Source organism: Malaya genurostris, chromosome 2, assembly GCF_030247185.1.
Source record: "Malaya genurostris strain Urasoe2022 chromosome 2, Malgen_1.1, whole genome shotgun sequence".
In the NCBI taxonomy this organism is placed as follows: Eukaryota; Metazoa; Arthropoda; class Insecta; order Diptera; family Culicidae; genus Malaya; species Malaya genurostris.
Window position 1 is genome coordinate 85,513,099 of NC_080571.1, and position 22,190 is coordinate 85,535,288.

At 35.7% G+C, this 22,190-nt stretch overlaps 1 protein-coding gene and 1 long non-coding RNA gene across 2 annotated transcripts in view; both read left to right on the top strand.

Moving 5' to 3' along the window:
- Positions 1-22,190, top strand: part of LOC131433026 (ceramide synthase 5) — a 55,518-nt gene that overhangs the window by 2,707 nt on the left and 30,621 nt on the right. Inside the window, exon 2 of the mRNA XM_058599754.1 lies at positions 17,423-17,543. Coding sequence (XP_058455737.1) covers positions 17,423-17,543 — 121 coding nt within the window. The remainder of the gene's footprint in view (positions 1-17,422; positions 17,544-22,190) is intronic.
- LOC131433028 (uncharacterized) lies at positions 2,952-3,713 on the top strand. The gene is made up of 2 exons (XR_009230010.1): positions 2,952-3,338; positions 3,444-3,713. It is a non-coding gene; the product is annotated as an uncharacterized LOC131433028 (long non-coding RNA).

A 22,190-nucleotide genomic window follows, 5' to 3' on the forward strand; every position in this document is an offset into this window, starting at 1 on the left:
AAATCTTAATTAGCAGATGGGACCATTGGTAGTGTTAACCGTCCTTGATATTCTTTTATGTAAGTTTCATCCTCATTGGAATCAACATAAAATCAGGATAATTGTTTTACTTCGAGAAAAAAAAGTACCAATCATTATTCAATTTTCAATTCACGCTATCAAAAATATGCATTTTTGACCGAAAATCTGTAATCTGCATAAGCAGAATCTTGGGCACAAAATTATCTGAAAATTCCAGCCCGGTGGTAACAATACGGCGTTCTAGGCAGTGCTATCGTAATCAACATCTCGGTCCTTTGGCGCCTTCAAAGCTAGCAAGTCAGTGAGAGAAAAGTAAACAAAATGAAGTAAAATACAACACATCATCGATTGTGAAAGTCAGTATTATAATTTGATATCAAACGTATCATAACGATATCACATTTATAATCAAACATATGAAAATCAACTTTGTTTCAACAAATCACAGATATTTAGCATCAACAAACTTTTATTTATGTTTACATACTTCTTCGTTATTTTCGTCTGTGCGGAAAAGATGATGGCCACAGGAACATGGCGGCCTGGGGGCTGGGAAATTCCGTAAAATACAGATTGATCTGTATATGTGGCAACCCTGGCTGAAACTCGACTCAATAGCAAAGGTACCATATTTACAGAATTTTCTGTAAGCTACTGGTTTTTGTCTTCCGTGTCACAGATCACAGATTTTAATCAAATTCACAGATTTTATCGAAATTCACAAATTTCTGCAAATTTTTATAAATATTTCATCAAAATGGCAGATGTTTTTCACTGATTATGATCGAAAATATGCAACATAGATGGTACACAGATTTTTCAAGTTGAAACACTAGTTGTAGTATGGTAACTCGAAAACTCGGTAAACCAACGAATATCAGATCCAAGGTTTGCCAAATCGAAGTTTCTACATCGAGCTTTTGAAATCTTTGTTCTGGATAATATCTGCACGATTTTATTCCTGAAAAACTGAGTAACTAGCAACTCTGCTCCAAAGAAACCTACACAAGACCTGACAACTGGGGGGGCTGCTTTTGTTCCAAAATGGACCAGTTTCTGATTGGCTGAATTTGATGTTGCTACCCGCACATTGTGAAAAGAAAAAACTTTTGCAGGGTACACGATCAATGAAGCCAAGTATAAAGAAAATCAGAAAACTAGTTGATTAAAATGTATAATTTTAGCCCACAAATTAAAATGAAAATTTTCAGAGAATGTTTCACTTTTTTCAATCTCATTTGTAATAATTGTTCTTAGTGACAGCACTGTGTAATTAAAATCAGCATCAAGCCGTATTTCTTCAAGAATTAAAATGGACATTACCACCTCTGAGCCAAAACTTTTTCTTCCACTTCTGCAATGATTTTGCGAATGAATTCGTCCGTTTTTTTCAGAAATGATTAAAAGCATGAGCTTCTTTGAAATTTTCCTAGCGGTTTGACAGCTCTTGCTGAAAATTTCATCTTTAAACGAGCAGCGCCTCGGCATTTCTTTTCTACGGGAATGTGATAACCCCTTTGCGAAGTTTACAGGAAAATTCGATTCGATTTAAAAAAAGCGGAAGTTTACATTTTTCGTGTACATGTCGACTACACCCGAAAAGACTAACCTTGTGTGAGCGTGTGGACCCTATGGTTTACTCCTGCCGAATGAATAATAGTTGGCGAGTGTGTAGGTTGAATTTTGCATAAGAACCAAGGATGCCAGGTCATTTTTTCAAAGATCTATCTCTGTCTCGAAAATTTATCAGGAAATTGAGAGAAATTGGCATATTGTCGCAAAACTGAAATGTAGAGACGCTGCTTGTTCAGAGATGATACTTTCAGCAGGAGCTATCAAATCGGTAGGAAAATTTCTAATTTCTCCACCTTTTCAACGATTTTTTATGAAAACGGGCAAATTCATTTGAAAAATCAGAGTGGAAGTTGAAGAAAAAGTTTTTACTCTGAGGTGGTAATGTTGATCTTAGTTCATTGTGCGAAATCTACCGTTTATCCAGAATAGAGCATTAAACTTGGTTTGATACCATTTTTCAAATGCCTGGAAAATACAAATAAAGTATCCAAAATAAATAGTACTCGATCGCTATACATTCTAGTACTCGAAAAATCAACATTACACTGGTTTCTGTTTAATAAAATGTTGATCCGAAAAAACCTAACCTTTCCCAATTTCACATATTTCTGAAGATTTCCCATGTTTAATCGTAGTATATACTAAAAAAAGTAGTAGTAATCACCTTGAAATCGATTTTCTTCTACTCCGAGTGTACTTTTATCGCTGATATCTATTTGTACTATTGAATAAACGATAAAAATGTTGCAAATCATTACTGCCGATATGAAAATTTTCGAAAGAATCCTCCTTTTCTTGGTTCCATTTTTCATTGGCAGATGTCGCTACCGGTAAATCAGCTTTGCCAATTGGCATATTGTCGCAAAACTGAAATGTAGAGGCCCTGCTTGTTTATAGATAATGCTTTCAGCAAGAGCTATCAAATCGGTAGGAAAATTTCTAATTACTCCATCTTTTCAACGATTTATTTCAAAAACGGGCAAATTCATCTGAAAAATCATAGTAAAAGTTGAAGAAAAAGTTTTTACTCTGAGGTGGTAATGTTGATCTTAGTTCATTGTGCGAAATCTACCGTTTATCTACCGTTTATCCATTAAACTTTTTTTGATACCATTTTTCAAATGCCTGAAAATAACAAATAAAGTATCCAAAATAAATAGTACTCGATCGCTATACATTCTAGTACTCGAAAAATCAACATTACACTGGTTTCTGTTTAATAAAATGTTGATCCGAAAAAACCTAACCTTACCCAATTTCACACATTTCTGAAGATTTTCCATGTTTAATCGTAGTTTACACTAAGAAAAAGTAGTAGTAATCACTTTTAAATCGATTTTCTTCTACTCCGAGTGTTATTTTATTGCTGATATCTATTTGTACTATTAAATAAACGATAAAAATGTTGCAAATCACTACTGCCGATATGAAAATTTCCGAAAGAATCCTTCTTTTCTTGGTTCCATTTTTCATTGGCAGGTGTCGCTACCGGTAAATCAGCTTTGCGACAATGCGTCAATTGCTGCCAGCAAGACATACTTGCTGGCTGAAGATTTTTTTCAGATTTACGGATTTTGGCAACCCTGTTTGCAGATATTTGAAATTTTCACCTGGCATCTCTGTTCGTTTTGAATGCGAAGCTTCCATTTCCGTCGTAGATTCTGAGCTTGAAACGTGTGTCGCTAAATTTTCCGGTGTTTTATTCTACAGCGTCCATCATTGAAAACATGCAGCCGTTCAATGTAAGTTGCAGTATTATGTTTGACTTGTGATAGCAATAAATCTGATGAACAAGTTTTGCTCTACTAACTTCGAAAGCCAACAATTCAACATATGTTCTGTTTCAGTATTGTCCATCTTGTGGTTACCATATTGGTCCATACGTTACCAAAGCGCATCATTATCAGAGAGGTCGTGGCCGTGGTGGTCGCCGTGACCGCTGGCATGCTTCATCAAATCCTCTTCCAGCACCGGTGGCTTTTGAATCACCGGTATCGATTGATGAACCATCATCCACGGCCAAGAAGGAGGTAATTTCGGAAATGTATTCGAAATAAGGAGAATGTGTACATCTTCGTTGTGCCTAACGAATGAGTGAATAAATTCATTGAAATAAACACGTCTTTTGGTGTTCAATCTGCTAACGAAAAACCGAATTTCATCAGATTTTAATCTGAATGACTATGTAAAATGCTTTTTTTTTCTGTATTTGTCTTACTAAAATGAAGAGTTTTATCCCTGCAATGTTGTAGTCCAGAATATCTAACTTCAAAAGTGTTGAGTTTTTTAATCTAGAATTCAGATCTTCAGTTTCGATTATTCAGATTCATTTCGTTCAAGTTCTTAAATGTTCTTGTTTGCCGGTAAAATGCGTTTTACTGGTTTTCGATTTGCGTCAACTCAGGCTAATAAATTCGATTCCCCATTGATTATTTTAAATCGAAAAGCCACAGTCTTATCCTGTAGTGTTCTATGTTGTACCTAGCAAACGGCTTTTCCGTAATTATGGTCATTCGCCAAGCAAATGTCTCTATGTAGCTCGGTCCATTGCCGTTCTTTGCTAGCCACTCAAAGCACGCATGCTTTGTATCTTCTTCTGATCGATCACCGGACGTGTCACACCACTCCATCTATCGTTGGTTTGGTCAATCGTTTATCCCGAAAACCGTATTCATACATAATCTACTATAACTTTTCTCGATCGATTGTGCCGTATGACACTTTAAAGTTGATGAATAGGTGATGCGTGGGTACGTTGTATTCGCGATACTTCTATTAGTGGTAGACTATGGAATCGGATTTGTCCAGCCCGGTGGCAAGGATAGGGCGCTACAGCAAGTGCTATCGTAGCCAACATCTGGGGCATTTGGTGGGCAATCAGTGCGCTCAGAGTATGGTAAACAAACATTCGAGCATTTCAAATTGAGTAAAATCTTAATTTTCTTATCTTAGTGATGATATTCTGATCGATAATTTGCGGGGAAGCGCATTAAAGAGTACTGAATAAACAAGTAGTTTGTAATATCCAATTTTTTGTTAGCCATTCTTCTTCATTGTTTTGGTTTTTGCAGAATGATGCTGGCCACAGTTTCATGACGTCATAGCAGGGGGCTGGATTTGTCAGATAACCTTGTAGGCGGTGATCAATAATGTGATCGCCATTTTATAGATAATCCAGTGCAGCGCTCTAGTCTGTAACTACTCCGTTTTTGGGCAGCTCACTTGGTAATTTATTATTTCCAGCGGTTTTGTTGTTCTTCATTTGACCGATTTTTCACTTATCTTCGATAGATCAAAAGCGACGAGTATTGTGTACCGTCGATAGCTGGAAGGTAGTGTACGAATCAATGTTGCGCTTTCCAGTCGAGGTCGTTGCCAATTGTTACGATTACGAAATTGCAGACTATTATAATCTTCCTACTAGGAAGTGGCATCGTTACTCCAAAGGATGCTCCATACTTCCGACCGCTCTATTTATGCCATTTTCACCCATTGTGCGCAGCGAAATTTTGCTTCATCTTAGCGCTTGCGGAAAGCACACGCATAGTTTAGCGCCGATTCGCATATTTTCGCGTTTATGTGCACTCGCTGGAGCAGATCTACGTGCATGCTAGCGTGCTTTTCGAAGTAATCAGCAAGACAGAATGATTATTTCCTGCGCGTCGGTTAATTCAATTAATTTTTTTATTCACTTCAGTGCCCAATCAATTTCGGCGATCACGCCCCGAGTGGCAACGAGATCGAAAGGAGAGTAAAATCGGCGTGTGGTCGGTCCGTAATGCTCTAATCAATCGACAGATACATTCGAAGAAATTGTAATTGATAGGCAGTGCATTTTGTTTATACCAGTGATGGGTGTTTCCAATCGGTCCTAAAAACGAGTTTTTTCTGAGAGATTGATATTCACTAAAAAGTTATTTTACCGATAGGATGAACGGAAAAACTTTATTAAGTCAAATTAGATTTACAAATCACGTAACGGCATTGTCTGTTTCTTCTCACCAAGGGAGTTTCGCGGATTCTCTTATCAGCAGTTCTTTATCAGAATCGATTGTACCCGTAAATATTTCAGATTACATTTATGAACGACCTTCTTCCCTGCCCGTTGAATTCGTTCGATTAAATTAGAATGAGATAGCTTTTCATTGTGGCATAAGCTTGTGGCTAGCATGGAATTGTACTGTTTGTCGTATCCCACTTTTCGCCTTGACTTCTTACTTTCTCGCATTTTTATCTGAACCTCCCCTCGGGGCAATGTTTCACATTTCTTTTTTTTCGCGTGGTCAACAACCTTCCGAACGAATTGACAGTCACAGCCACGGATCAACTTCCACTACGTGGGTACGTGCGTACGGTTTGTTTCTCTACACTTTCCGTGTTATGGTGGACTGATCTAACAAAACAAAACAAAAAACCGGAAAACTACACTTTTAACAGTTTCGATAAAATAACGGTTTTAACATTAATTTTACTTTAGACACGCAAATTATAGAATGTGAATGGATAATATTTTTTACATGGTTTGTTTTTATACGTTGTCTGAAATGCTGTTTAATCCGGAGATTATTGAAATGATGCGGATATTCAAAAAAATTGGGTCACGCGATTATTATTTCGTGTTGGTTTCATGAAGCACATCAAAACAATAGGATGTCGATTCTTTTTTGTATGTGATGACCATAGTTCAACTCAAATAAATTCTTATGGATTGCATAAAATTACACGGACACATTCACAAATTACGTAACATTAAAACAAGATGCATGATTTTGTTAATAATAATAGAAATTGTGAAATAAAAACTTTTACCTATTTTCCATAGCAGAACCTTTAGTTTATACTTTGAGCTTCCTGCCCTTTAGCTTAGAAAGGGGTATGGGTGCATTATATCAAATTGGTCGTGATACATTGCGATTCGTAGTCGTAGTCTAAAAATGCAGTAGAAATTGATTCTTAGTGTCAGTAGGATCATAGTCATAGCCATGTAATGATTATACTAAATACTAGATGAACTGCTATTCTCGTTTTGAACTTCCACTGAACGAGAGCGAGAAGAGTTGCTTTTACGTTTTTAGCGGTGGCAGTTTTCTTGGAATTGTACGTGGAAAATTAGGTTTGTTTTTGTCCATGGTCCAATCTTGCCACACAATAATGGGCACATATGACTGAGCAAGATGCCGTTGCGAATGTCAGTTCGCCAAAGCTTTTATTGAAGTTTTAAGATTTTAGGTTTTTCTGAATGCATTTGAATGAACCTCACATATAAACCCTGCTAGTCGGATGGATTGCGGATAAGGAAAATTAACACTAATAAATATATAACATACACAATACGAAATATAGATAAGAATACAACTACTGAAAACTGAAATAAAGTAGAATGACAACAACAGAAAAAAACCTACGAAACACAGTTGAAAAGAATGACCAGAATTAAGGAATAAACTATGACCAAAAGTAAGAAAACCAAATAAATAAACAAAAGTGTTTGGTAATAATATAATTTCCTCATATTGAAAGAGGCGTTTATATGGCGCGCATGCGCTAATTCTGCCTGATAGTAATAACGGGGAGTAATTGCATTTTGGACAGGGCTGCAATGCTGATCGGAACCCTTTCCTCACCAAAATGTATTATAGTTTCCTATAAGGATTTAGCCTTTGGCTTCGAGTTCCGGTCGGGAAGAATTATGAGTGTCAATAGTATCGTGACACTAGCCATGCAATGGTTCTGTATGCTAAGGCTATTCGCAACGCTGTGATGGATATCTGTTCTGCCTGTCGTCGTTTAATTAAAAACTGTCAAAAATAAAACTCGAACTTGATGATCTCAACGCAAAGATTTAACATCTGTTCTGCATTTGTCTGTTAATATGTTAAGTGTTATGTTAACTCACTGTGATGTTTCAAATCAGAAACAAACAATCAAAAGAAATGATATAAAGTTTTGTCACGAACTTCTAGAGAAAATTTCTCGATGATATTGAGCTACAGTGTTTTTAAATGATATTGTATTATTCAGTGCAAACGCTTTGACTTTTCGCCTGTCAGATCTCGCTACTCACACTCACGTAAGAAATTTAAAACAGTGTTCTATTCGAGTTTTAAATTTTCATTAATTTGAAACAAATTCGTCGAACTGTTTCAAATTTGTGCTCGAAAAATAGAACTAGATCTCAGCGTTGTGATTGACATGGTTTAGTCATAGATCTAAAAACGATCAACCCATACGTAATAAAACAACGTTGCGAACAACGAATCGGTTGAAAAGTCAGTTAAACAGAAATTCTACAAAAGGATTGTGATGTCAAGGCATTGCTATGCCTCAACTCAATCAGAACCAATTAAGATTACTGAATGTTTTTTTTTGTATTTTAGAAACAGGTATAGTAAATCGTAGTTTCCTTAGTTTGCACTAATACCTACATGCTGATGAATTTCGATGTTGGTTACATCCAAACGTAGATTTACACTATGAAAGCTAACGGACTATTAGTTTGGTACTTTTTGGTTCTACGAAACAATAAATCCTATATATTTACACATAAACCACTCGAAGGGGAGGCTCATTGGAATATGTCCGTGAATACTGTAGAGTAATGTGAGGAAATTCGAACCAAACTTTAGTTCTGATTGATTGATAGCTCGCTAGAATAACGTAATTTTTCAAAAAATAAACAAGAAGCAAAATGCCACATTTAAAGATTTTCCGAATCTAAAAACTCGAACTTATATTTTTTATTATTTCTGACGCGAATTTAGGCTCATTCTCGAATCCGTAGCGCCGTCCTGTTGAAACCAAACATTTTTCATAAATAAAGTTCATGAATCAACCTTTCGAGTGAATGTATAATCATTGAAATCTATCGAACTATTTTTTATTATTTCCTTTTTAAATTCCTCCTTTTTCGTGGGACACCCTGTACATTGGAACTTGATCATAGGTCACTTTCTTTAAAATAAAAAACCCTTCTTAGTGTTTATGTCACATACTCGGTTTCATTTATCAAACTAAGCGCTTGACATTTGTGTTGCCTATTTGTATGAGAAGAGTGATGCTAATCTAAAAAAACCTTCCTAACCCACTTAGTGGAATTTTCATAGTTCTTGAAAAATCACCATATGGGTGGGTACATGAAATTTCCGAAATTGAATTATATACAGGGTCCGCCATGTAACATTTTTTTAAAACATGCAATAAAACACAAACAGTTCATCCGATTTCAAAATTTATTTTTTCATATTAAAGTACAATCCTTTTGGTTAATTTTGGAATATAATTTCATTCGAATGGCTGCCTTGGCTGGCCTTGCAGTACGCCATACGGTCGGTCCAGTTTTTTAGTACATTTTCGATTGTATGCAGCTTTATTTCAGCTATGGCTGCACGAATGTTGTCCTTCAAGGCTTTCAATTTTCGAAGAAAAATGGCCCAATAATGCCGCCAGACCAAAATCCGCACCAAACCGTCACTCTCTGAGGATGCATCGGTTTCTCCATGAAAACGTGCGGGTTTTCCGTCCCCCAGATGCGTCAATTTTGCTTATTAACATACCCGCCGATTTCATACGTAATTTTCGCACACATTCCCATTTTCATACGTAATTTTCGCACACATTCCGCAACATTACCATGATTTTCAAAGTAAAACTGCACTATTTCACGCGTTCCTCCAGTGTATACACAACCGTTTTCGTTTAGCGGAAGGATAAAACTAAGTTTCTGTCAAATCAGAAGTGACATTAAGGTTACCAATGTCGAAATAACCGCTAGTTCAAAAAAGAAATGTTAGATTTTTTTTTTTTTTTTTTTATATAACTTTTCATTGGAATATGAGTTAAAATTAAATTAATAAGATTTAAATTGGGTGTTCAGCCTCAAGTGGTGACTTTTCAGCCCTGTTATATATATATGATTTGGTTATTACCATGAAGACATTATTTGCTTCCGCAATTCTGAGATTTTTGTGTAGGGAAAATTCTAAACCTACTTGTATTGTGTAATGGGGAAAAGGAACTTATATACTAACTTACTAACTAATACAGAGAGCGAATCGATTCAATTGAAGATTGCATCGATTTTTGTCGGAATTTGCTTATAATATTATGTGACATTACATCTAATGGTTCTATATTTGTGAGTCTGTGTAACTCATTTGTGCTAAACCAGGGAGGACGCTTCAAAATCATTTTCAGAATTTTATTCTGAATCCTTTGAAGCGTTTTCTTCCTGGTGGAACAACAACTTGACCAAATTGGTACCGCATAAAGCATGGCTGGTCTGAAAATTTGTTTATAAATTAACAGTTTGTTTTTTAGACAGAGCTTAGAATTTCTGTTTATAAGAGGATATAAACATTTAATATATTTATTACACTTTGCCTGGATTCCTTCAATGTGATCCTTGAAAGTGAGTTTTTTGTCATACGTTAAACCTAAGTATTTAGCTTGATCAGACCATGTCAATTCCAAGCCATTCAATTTAAGAATGTGATTATTGTTTGGTTTAAGAAAAGAAGCTCTTGGCTTGTGAGGAAAGATAATTAATTGCGTTTTTGCTGCGTTTGGTTTAATTTTCCATTTTGACAGATAATCACTGAAAATATTTAAACTTCTTTGTAGGCGACTGCAGATCACTCTTAGATTTCTACCTGTGGCTAACAGACTTGTGTCGTCACAGAATAGCGATTTCTGACAACCAACGGGTAGATTTGGAAGATCAGAAGTGAAAATATTATACAAGATTGGAGCTACGCTCGAACCCTGCGGAACACCGGCTCGTACGGGTAGCAATTCAGATTTACAGTTCTGATAGCTAACCTGAAGAGTACGATCAGTTAGATAATTCTGAATCATTTTGATCAAATAAATAGGAAACTGGAAATCGGACATTTTTGCTATTAAACCTTTGTGCCAAACACTGTCGAATGCTTTTTCTATGTCTAGAAGAGCAACTCCAGTGGATAACCCAGAAGATTTATTTGATTTTAGCATGTTCGTTACTCTGACAAGCTGATGAGTAGTTGAATGTTCATGACGAAATCCAAACTGCTCTGGTAAAAAAATTGAATTCTCATTTATATGAGTCATCATTCTCAACAAGATAATTTTTTCAAAAAGTTTACTGATAGAAGAAAGTAAGCTAATTGGGCGATAACTTGATGTTTCTGCTGGGTTTTTATCAGGTTTTAGGATAGGAATTACTTTAGCGTTTTTCCATCTTTTTGGGAAGTAAGCTAATGAAAAACACTTGTTGAAAATTTTAACCAGGAGTCTCAAGGCAACATCGGGAAGATTTTTAATAAGAATATTAAAAATTCCATCATTACCAGGAGCCTTCATGTTTTTGAGTTTCCTAATAATTGATTTAATTTCATCAAAATTCGTCTCAATAATGTCATCGTGTGATAACACTTGGGTTGAAATATGATCATACTTCAGTGAGACTTCATTTTCAATAGGACTCACAACGTTTAAATTAAAATTGTGGACACTCTCGAACTGCTGAGCTAGCTTTTGAGCTTTTTCACCATTTGTAAGAAGTATTTGATTTCCTTCCTTGAGAGCAGGAATTGGTTTCTGAGGTTTCTTAAGAACCTTAGAAAGTTTCCAGAAAGGTTTAGAATATGGTTTAATTTGTTCAACTTCTTTAGCGAAATTTTCATTTCGCAAAAGAGTAAATCTATGTTTAATTTCTTTTTGTAAATCCTTAACTATGTTTTTCATAGCAGGATCACGAGAACGTTGATATTGTCGTCGACGAACATTCTTCAACCGAATGAGCAGTTGAAGATTGTCATCGATGATAGGAGAATTTAATTTAGTTTGAGCTTTGGGAACTGAAAGATTTCTAGCTTCGATAATATAATGATTCAAATTATCAATTGCTGTGTCGATGTCCGCAGAATTTTCTAAAATAGTTTCATGATCCACATGATTTTCAATGTGAGATCTGTAATCCAACCAATTAGCTCTATGATAGTTGAAAATAGAACTAATTGGATTAATTATAGCTTCGTTGGAAAGTCTGAATGTTACTGGAAGATGATCTGAGTCAAAGTCAGCATGAGTAATCGGTTCACTACAAATGTGACTTTGATCTGTTAGAACCAGATCAATTGTAGACGGGTTTTTCACGGAAGAGAAACAAGTCGGATTACTGGGATGAAGAACTGTGAAGTAACCAGCTGAGAGTTGATTATGAAGTATTTTACCATTACTGTTATTTTGCCTACAATTCCACTGGACATGCTTAGCATTTAAGTCCCCTATTACGAAAAATTTCGATCGATATCTTGTAAGTTTTTGCAAATCGCCTTTAAAGAAATTTAATTGTTCGCCGGTGCATTGGAATGGCAAATATGCTCCAGCGATGAAATAAATTCCATGAATGGTTTCAACTTCGATTCCCAAGCTTTCAATAACTTTAGTATTGAAAGAAGGTAAAATTCGATGTTTGATTTGCCGTTGGACAAAAATGGCAACTCCACCACCCATTCCAGTAAACCTGTCAAATCGATGAACCACATAATGTGGATTACTTTTCAATTTTACATTTGGTTTAAGAAAAGTTTCTGTCACAATGGCAATATGAATTTTGTGAACTTTGAGAAAATTATAAAATTCATCTTCACTCGATTTCAAAGATCGAGCATTCCAATTTAAAATATTCAAATAATTATTTAACATCACTGTTAAATTTTAAATTCATTATAATATTATTTGCAAATTTCCATCCGATTTGAAATGCTTCAAAAAGTGATGAAGTTGAATTCATTTGGATGATCATTTGAAAAAGTTGATCTTGTAGGTAGATCATTTTATTTTCAGTTATATCGCCTAAATCGACTTCATTTAAAGAAGCGAATGGCATTGAAGGAATATTTGTAGGTAGACTGCCATTAGAAGAAGATGATTTGGCCGGTCTACCTATTAATAAATTGTTTTCGTTAGAAGAAGAACTGCAAGGCGGTCCTGTGTTTTGATTATTTACATTAGAAGAAATAGGTGATAGATTTCTACCTAATATACCAGCATAACTGACATTAGAAGAAGATGATGACGAGGTCGATCTACCTGTCAATAAATTGTTTTCGTTAGAAGACGAATTGACAGGCGTACCTGTTTTTTGTTTCGAAGAAATCAGTGCCGAATTAGGCGTGGCATTTGTAACGGTTTTCTGATTTTCAGGTATGTTCTGTAAATTTAAGGTCGTTGATTTGACTTGTTGTCGAAGCGAACGAGCGTTTAAAATTTTTTCCCTGACAGGACATTTCAAATAATTGGATTTATGATTTCCATTGCAATTTGAACATGAAAATTTATCAGTGGTTTCATTCGTTGGACAATCGTCTTTCGAATGCGATTTACCACAATTCAAACACCGTATATCCATATGACAATTTTTGGTTCCATGACCGAAGCCTTGGCAACGACGACATTGCGTTAAGTTTGCAATATGATTATGCCGTTTATAATGTTCCCAATGAATTTTAATGTGGGAAATGAAACGTACTTTTTCTAAAGTTTTCAAATTGTTTACATCACTTCGATTGAAGTGTATTAGGTGAAGTTCATGGGAAATTCCAGAGCGTGGTTTAGAAGTACCATTCGCTCTTTTTTTCATAAGTATTACTTGGGAAGGGGCAAAACCAAGCAATTCTTTTAGTTCATCTTTAATTTCATCAATACTTTGATCATTTGATAATCCTTTCAAGACAGCCTTGAAGGGTCTGTCTGATTTTATATCATATGAATAAAATTTATGAAGTTTCTCGGACAAATATCGAATAAGACGTTCGTAATCTTCCAATCCATCCACCAAGACTCGACATTCTCCTCTTCGTCCGATTTGAAATGAGACTTTTACTTCCGGGAGAAAAGTAGAAAGCTCAGTACGGAATGCTTTGAAGTCGGAAATCATCACCGTCACTGGTGGCATAGATTGATGTTTCTTCCCAGAACGACAAGCGCCCATTTTGGGAATTTTTGAAGAATTTTCTTCTATGTCGCTACAATCGGATTCAGGAAGAATCTCGTAAATATTGTTAGACGGCATAGAATCAACGGAAGGGAAATCCGTCCGTTGTCTTTTATTTTTACATTCAGATTCTATAAGATCGTGAATGTTATTAGAAAAATGTTGAATAACGGATTGTGATTTATTCCGTATTGAATTATTTTTAGCCTTAGGCTTGTTGTTTTTCCGGTTGGACGCAGGCATTTTTGAAATAAATGAAATTTTAAATTAAATTAACTAGGCTAAATTAGTCTTCGATTAGACTCCTAGCTAGCCTTAAAAAAGGCTGATTAATTTCTTAGTCACTCTAATATCACTCTTTGTATCACTTAGTCACTCTAATATCACTCTTTGTATCACTTAGTCACTTAGTTAGTGATTCAGGTAGTCTTGAAAAAGACTGAAGCCTTGAATCAATGAAACTCTAGGTAGCCAGAAAAAAATTCCAGGAGCCAAGAGCTATACGCGTGCGGTGCGAACGACTGTTCAACACCGACTGAAGAAATGTTAGATGGTGGACCCTGTATTAGAGCGATGAAGAAAACAACGTGTTTTGTCGGTTACGTCACTTTAATCATTATATCTCCAGAACCAAAATGCACAGCCATTTGATTCGATCAATAGCCCGGTAGTAGCTTTCAAAATAGTCTGAGTTTGTTAAAATCTGTTGAGCAATCTCTGAGAAAATTGCGCATTATACCATTATATCTTCGGAACCAAAAGTCACAGCAATTTGATCTTCGAACTTGATCAATGGCCCGAGTAGCTTTCAAATGAGTCCTTGCTTGTTAAAATCGGTTCAGCCATCTCTGGGAAAACTGAGCGGTAAAAATATCTTCGAAAAGTTCACACACACACATACACAGCCATTTTCCGACCTCGTCGAACTGAGTCGAATGGTATATAACACTATGGGTCTCCGACGCTTCGTTAGAAAGTCGGTTTTTACAGCAATTCTAATACCTTTCTATAGAGATAAAGGTAAAAATGTGTGAATAGAAAAAAAGGTGAGTGAGTAATGTCACTGAAGGGCTTCGAATACGTACAATAAAAATGGTTATCGTTCGTATTCGTTGATTGTGTGAATTTCACAGCTTTTACTGCTTCGCTACCAGAATTGGAACGGTACATTTATTTATTAAAATAAATACTAACATTGACTTATTTGCGATAAATATTATTTACCACACAATTAAATAACGCGGATCGAATGAGAGTAAAAAAAATAAGGGGTTGTATGCAAGACACGACCGTGCACGGTTACATTGAAAATGAAATAATTTTAAGGTACCAATAATAAATACCAAAAAACAAAAGATGATGGTGGATGCACTAAATTGCACGATTATTATTTGGTTGAATAATAATAAGATCTGAGGGATTATGATGAGAGACAGTTCATTGTGTTTAGCCACATTTAATGAAAAAGAAGTATCTATGATTATTTCCATAACAAAACTTTATACTGAATCTATTTGCATACCACCGTTTTGTTAGTATGTAAATGGAGATTTCAGTATGTACACGACTCGTTGACAATTTTAAACATACAATATTGAAGCTTTCGAATCAAGTTAAATGAGACAAATCACCGAGATACAAGCACTTCAAATTAGGTCCGGAAAATCTATCGCCGAAAGTTCTGAATTGGCCTGCTAGTTACCGGATAATCAAAATAAACAGCTAACTTATATTCAATATACTCTAGTGAATACGGTATCAACATACCGCATAAATACAAAAGTGACTATCCAGCGAGCGAATGGATGTAGCTTTCAGTTTTATCATCCACTCAAACACCTTCCTCGCTGGCAGCCAGGGGTTAACTAAAGCAGAAATGTATTCAAGCATATATTTATAGATTCCCTTTTGTGCGATTGGCACATTGTCGCAAAGCTGATTTACCGGAAGCGACACCTGCCAATGAAAAATGGAACCAAGAAAAGGATGAAAAGGATTCTTTTGAAAATGTTCATATCGGCCGTAGTGATTTGCAACATTTTTATCGTTTATTCAATAGTCCAACTAGATATTAGCAATAAAAGTACACTCGGAGTAGAAGAAACTCGATTTCAAAGTGATTACTACTACTTTTTTTAGTGTAAACTACGATTAAACATGGAAAATCTTCAGAAATGTGTGAAATTTGGCAAGGTTAGGTTTTTTCGGATCAACTTTTTTTTTTAACAGAATCCAGTGTAATGTTGATTTCACGAGTACTAGAATGTATAGCGATCGAGCACTATTTATTTTGGATACTTTATTTGTTATTTCCTGGCATTTGAAAAATGGTATCAAACCAACTTTAATGCTCCATTCTGAATAAACGGTAGCTTTCGCACAATGAACTAAGATCAACATTATCACCTCAGAGTAAAAACTTTTTCTTCAACTTCTACTATGATTTTTCAAATGAATTTGCCCGTTTTCATAAGAAATCGTTGAAAAGGTGGAGTAATTAGAAATTTTCCTACCGATTTGACAGCTCTTGCTGAAAGTATCATCTCTAAACAAGCAGCGTAAGCGCAGAATTTTGAAGTCGATTATTTCATTTCGGATTTGCATATTTCAGTGAAAGAAAATATTAAAATGTTGTACGGGACTCATTTCTGGAATTCAGGAGGGCCAAGTTGTGGAATTCTCTACTATATTAAACACTGTTCGGAGCATTTTTTTTCTCGAACGCGAAGCAGTCAAACTGCACAATGCTAGTGAAATTATTTTAGATTTGCACTAAACGGGTGATTTTTATCTTCGATTCGCAAAGAAGCCATCTTTATTGCTCTTTAGATAATATTTAGAGCCATTAAAAGGGTAAAATGTTTCCCATCGCTGTTCACTTTTCGTTGTATTTTGCTCCAATGCAAACGACCAGCAGCAGGATGGCACAATCGATCTTATTTGAAGGGAAACTGGCTCTGGGAACGCCACGCAATTCTTGAATTCTTGAGACTGGAACTTTAACTGAACTCTGGACCTGAATCAGCCGGCAAAATTTAATCACAAATTCCTGATCATATTTCCTATAGATTGTAGAAAAAATGATGTTGTTGGGTTAAGTACAACAAGAGATTTTCACGATTGAGTTCTACTCGTTCTTATACAGGTTAAAATTTTGAAAAGGCGCCCCACTGTAAAGTAAGTCGTATTCACGACAAAAGTATTTTTCGGTACCAAAATCTTTTATGACTCACAGATCATATATCAATTGACCATTTTTGGCAATAACAGTCCCATTGGATTGCTAATCATTACTCACTGCAGTCACGCTGCCATAAATGCGAATCTATCCGTAAGTAACTTGATTGCCTAATCTAAATACTTGAAAAACTTTCGATAACCTGATAACTTTACGGGGCATGTGGTTTGATATTTTCTTCTTGAGCGTTATTTTCTACCTCTGTTACGGTTGACTTTGAGGGTACCTGGAATCATTTTTGTCGTCGTTCTAATTTTACTACGTGTCGTGTAATTTTACTACTGTGAAATGTAAAATCAAGTGTTGTTGTCATGCGAAATTTTAACCTGAGAAGTTCGATCCGACCTGACATTATCCTGTATTTCTATTCCCGGCCCTACTCTCGTTTGGCAACAATTATCTTACAGTGCTTTTGGCTTATCACGGGTCAATGATAAAAAAAATACCCCGGTCATTATGTGACGCACAAGGAAGCAATGCGCTATCGTAATGAGTAATACCAACAAACTGAGTGAGAATATGATTGCGCTTTTGGTGATTTTTCTAAATTCGTGGTAATCAAGTTTGCCACTCACACTCTTTCCTTTTCTGTGTTTTTTTTTGCATTCCAGGTATTGGATCTCACCGATTGGCAAAGCGATAGGAATCAAAAGCACAGGCCCAAAACCACCGATACCAAACAAAACACTGGAATCGTGTTACAGTAGCAACAGCCGGTTAAACCATAAAACCGTGAGTATCTAAAATTGAGAAACCGGAATATCTTGTCTACGGCCAGGTGACAGGTTGCAGGATAACTCATTCGGACGTCAAACAGATTAACGCTTTCTTTTCCGAGTGCATTGAACAACTTCTGTAGGACAATTTGTACGATAGAGAAATGATCGATTTTTTAAAGTCCATGCATTTTCGTCTGTAGTTCAGTACGGAGCTGAAGTAGCACTTGGTAGTACGGAGGTTATCTTTCACTCACATCGCGTTCGAAATGATACTGCTGTAGATTTCAATTGAGAATTGACAGGCGAACAACAATTTATAATAGAAACAATGTTGTTTTTCGGGAGTAAATGGAAACCGCAGCATTCTACGTCAATTTCGACAATCAAATTCGTTTTATGTTCGCAATTGAATCAGTCATGTCAATCGCATGTTTATTTCTCTTCATTCTGCAGCCTAATGAGTGGGTGCGTGTCACACTACAGTTAAAGTGTGCCCGATAAATGACAGTTGATATGAAATTATTGTGCTTTTTTACATGTACCGGCCTTGTTCCAGCACCATTGCATGATTTACAGTGATATTTTCCTCTGACCGAATGCAAAATAAAACTGTATTTGGAACAAATCCAAAATCGCCTAGCACTAATTGTAGATAATACCAGATATGGAATACATGCCGACAGAAAGTCTGGAATGCATTTCCGTGGATGATTGGCTGTTTTTATCAGTGCTTCTTCTTCTCCTGGAGTTCCTAGTGCGGTATTCCCTACCGACTTTAACCGATATCAGATATTTTTTTTGTCCTTGGTCATTAATACCTTTCGAGTACACATTTGCTTACTTTTGAATCAAATTCACTGGACTTGTGACCCAAAACACGACTAATAATTATCACACCTCTCTTGTTTCCGGGTAATGCTAAACCAAAGCACATTCTTTCCCCAGAAAAAAAATCAAAAAATATTCAAGAGATCATCTGATCGAAAGAGAACCCCAAACAGATTAAGTTCTGATCGACAAAATAATCCGAAAATCTCCGTATTTACAGCAGTGCAAGCATTTGGACCACTGAGCCGGTACGTTTATTAAGTAATCGTCCATTTATTTAAGAACAGCACCATTCCATCACTCCTTGCGTACAGTAAGTCCCTGAACTAGGGATAAATCTCAGTTGCTGAAAATGTTTTTGTGACTAAAAACCCGTATTGCAGCACGAACTTCGCAGCTGGCGGAAGCAACGATTATCGCGGATATTGTTTACTGCATGCACATATAGGCAAATGGTTAATCAAAACTGCACCTGACATGACTGTATGAAATTTCGTTTGAATTTAGGTTTTTTGTAAAAATTGATTCTTTCATCTTTAAAAATCAAACTGAGTCCAATTTAAGAATTGTTGATCTACACATTGAGGTCTTTTCTTACGCGGTTTTTATGCGGTTTTATTACGCGGCTTTTTTGTGGATTTCAGATGTTACGCGGGTTTTTTTTCGCGAATTTCCGAAGTTACTCGGATTTTCGATTTTTCACGCGGACTTCCGAAGTTACGCGGTTTTTTTGTTTTGTCATAGAAATGCATGAAACGTCGAGATCTGGTATTATCCCGAATTTTTTTTTAACTCAACTCTCTGACACTTCGCAAATTTTCGATATTTTTCAAAACAATTTCTTTTACATTAACCCAGATCTCGACTTTTCATGCATTTCTAAGACATTTGGCATCAAAAAAAATTTCTATTTCAAAAGTCTCAAAATCGTCCAAAAGTAGATTTTTTGAAAAACATTTTTTTAGATTTTACCAGATCATGACGTTTCATGCATTTCTATGACATTTATCATCAAAAAAATTTGTTTTCGATTTTGCGGTTTTTTACGTGGTCTAAAATTCTCCCAAAGCCGATTTTTTCAAAAAACAATTTTCTTAGATTACACCAGATCTTGACGTTTCATGCATTTCTAAAACATTTTGCTTAAAAAAAATTCGTTAGGTTTTGGGGTTTTTTTACGCGGATTTCCGAAAATACGCGGTACGTATTCCCCGCGTAAAAAGATATCTCAGTGTACCTCTGATAGTCCCAGAACCGACAGCTTGGGTCCAATAGGAGGTTTATAGTTCCTATTATCTGTTGAGTTGCAGCAGTTTCTCATTTTCATACTTTCAGTTACTAGAACACTTTTTTTTACAAAACTATCGTTTCGTTCAACAAAGTGTTTCTATTAATTCCTAATTTTTCGAGAGAAATTATTCTTATCTTGTCCTTCGAGTTTTCAAGAAATAGTCTCATCTGGAAGAATTCTTCTTTCGTGGTATTTCTCGTTTTTTAAGAGCTGAGGCCAACAGGTCGCGTATAAACACGTGGCTCGCTGTGCGTATTACGTTTCCCTCAATGCTCTCTCGCAAATGTGCAAAATAACTCTCGATGTGGCCGACTGGCCAAGAAAGTTTTGATATTTCGGTTACAAGTTTGACTACATCACATAAAATCCAATAAAGCCACCGCTTGCTTGGCAGCCTTGCTGAGCCGATTTTATTTCTCTCTCATGTTTCATTACGTTACCAGAACACAGGAGCAGAAAAAAAGGTGCCGCCATAGAAATGGACATACCTTTACAAAAATAACATATATGTTTTTATGCACTAATCGCATCTAAAATAAATTATCTAGACATTGTCAGGATAGATTTTTGATACATGCTTTTGAGGGCGAGATATTCAATGAACAAGTTGAAAAACGGCGTTTCAGCTAAGCAATTCTTCCTTCAGAAGAAGAACTTTCCCGACCGCTAAAGTCAATGAATCATTCTGAAATTTTCACAGAAAAATCTAAACTAATTTTCTAAGAGATTGTCAGTTGGGTTTTTTTTATATTCGTCACCGTTTCTGAGAAAATCAGATTGGAAGCGTGAGATAGCCTTCTTAATCACCCTTGAACTCAATTCATAAGCGTTTATCATCGCTTATTCTCATTTGATGAGTGACTCGTTAGGGAGCATTCATTGAAAGTGTTCCGTCTAGTTGTTCGTAGTTTGCTTTATTTTGTATGTTTCTTTTACTGACTTAAATTTTGAGTTTAGTATTATAATTCATATTCTAAGCCGTCTGGATGGTGGTGACCTCAATCTAGCCACGTCCTTTGCCTCTTTTTCGAATATGGCGATTCGTCTGCAATAATATTGTTCCACTAGAGAAATGTTCGTAATTTTATTGATCTATCTCATATACCTTCTTACTGAATATGCTGTTCTAATGCTTTGTTTTGTGTTTGTATGACCAAGTAGGAATCTGTCCGGAAGAAATACGAATCGCATAGTCTGAGTAGGTCTCGAGTCCGGCGAATGACCAAGTCTCTCAAACGTCTTAATTGTCTTAGATAATTTCAGTTGAAAAAGTTAAACTGACTAGGAGTTTACAGTGGTAGCCAAATATAAGATAGGAGGTCAGGACAAGACAAGTTCAAAATATATCTTGGAACTGTTAGTATGCGAGTACCTACGGAACATAAAGTTTCATTGTGCGACAAACCGAAGATTACTTAACAAGAGCGATAGTTATTCGTAAGAATAATAATCAAATCTAAATTCAAAATTATAACATCTTATTATCGGCAATCGGCTGCCTAAAGATTAAGGAATAAAACTATAAGTTCAAAAACTAACATTTCGTTAGAAATTAACCAATGCATATCTGTTATTATAAATCAGACGCCTCTTATGAATAAGTTTTCATTTCCATTTTTGTAGATTATTCTTATAAAATAATTCCTAGAAGCTTTCGTCATACCAGTCGCGAAATCGATCGACCAAAACAAAAAAAAAAATGAAATAAAACTTTGAAAAATTGCTTTTGTTAAATAAAATGTAAAAATACCACGCTTACTCTCCAGCGAATGACCAATTATGGTTAAAACCGGGGTGAAATAAAAAAAACATTAATAATAATATAAAAAAAAATTGCCCTTGATTTCGCGATTCAATTGGAAATGTTACTTCCAAATGGAAATATTATATCATTCAAATATCGCGGAGTTAGATGTGATCGTGAATCGGTATTCAATTAATAGCAGTTTGATCGTTTCCTCGTCCCACTAACTAGTTACAACAAGTGTTGACTTAACATACCTCCGTTTCCTACAGTGATCTGCATGGGTGTGACCATGTACATTATTGATAATTTCGTTGCTTTAAGTTCAGTAACATACAATGGTACTTCCAAGTATCACGCATTTGGTTCAACATGGAATTTAACTGGTTTTTGATCAATCACGGGAAACTCACGGGCGGTCAACTAAGCTAAGTTTCCTCTGATATTTCCGGTCAAGTCGAGGTCTTGTAGGCCCATACAAAGTTCCTAAATTTTATTCGAATCCGACTTCTGGTGTACAAAATTGAAAATATGTACGCTAACTTTCTTCAGAACAGCTTTTAACAAACTTAGATTAAAATGAAAAGTCTTGTAGTCCCGATTTTCTTCGGGATTTACTTTTCGAATTTTATTCAAATTCGACTTTCGGTTCCGGACTTACAGGATGACTAGTGAAAAATTTCAATTTCGTACTACTTAGTCACTTTCCTCAGAGATAGCGTGACTGATTTTTACACACTAAGGTTCTAATGCCAAATGCTTATGGTCTCATACAAAACTCCTGAATTTAATCCGGG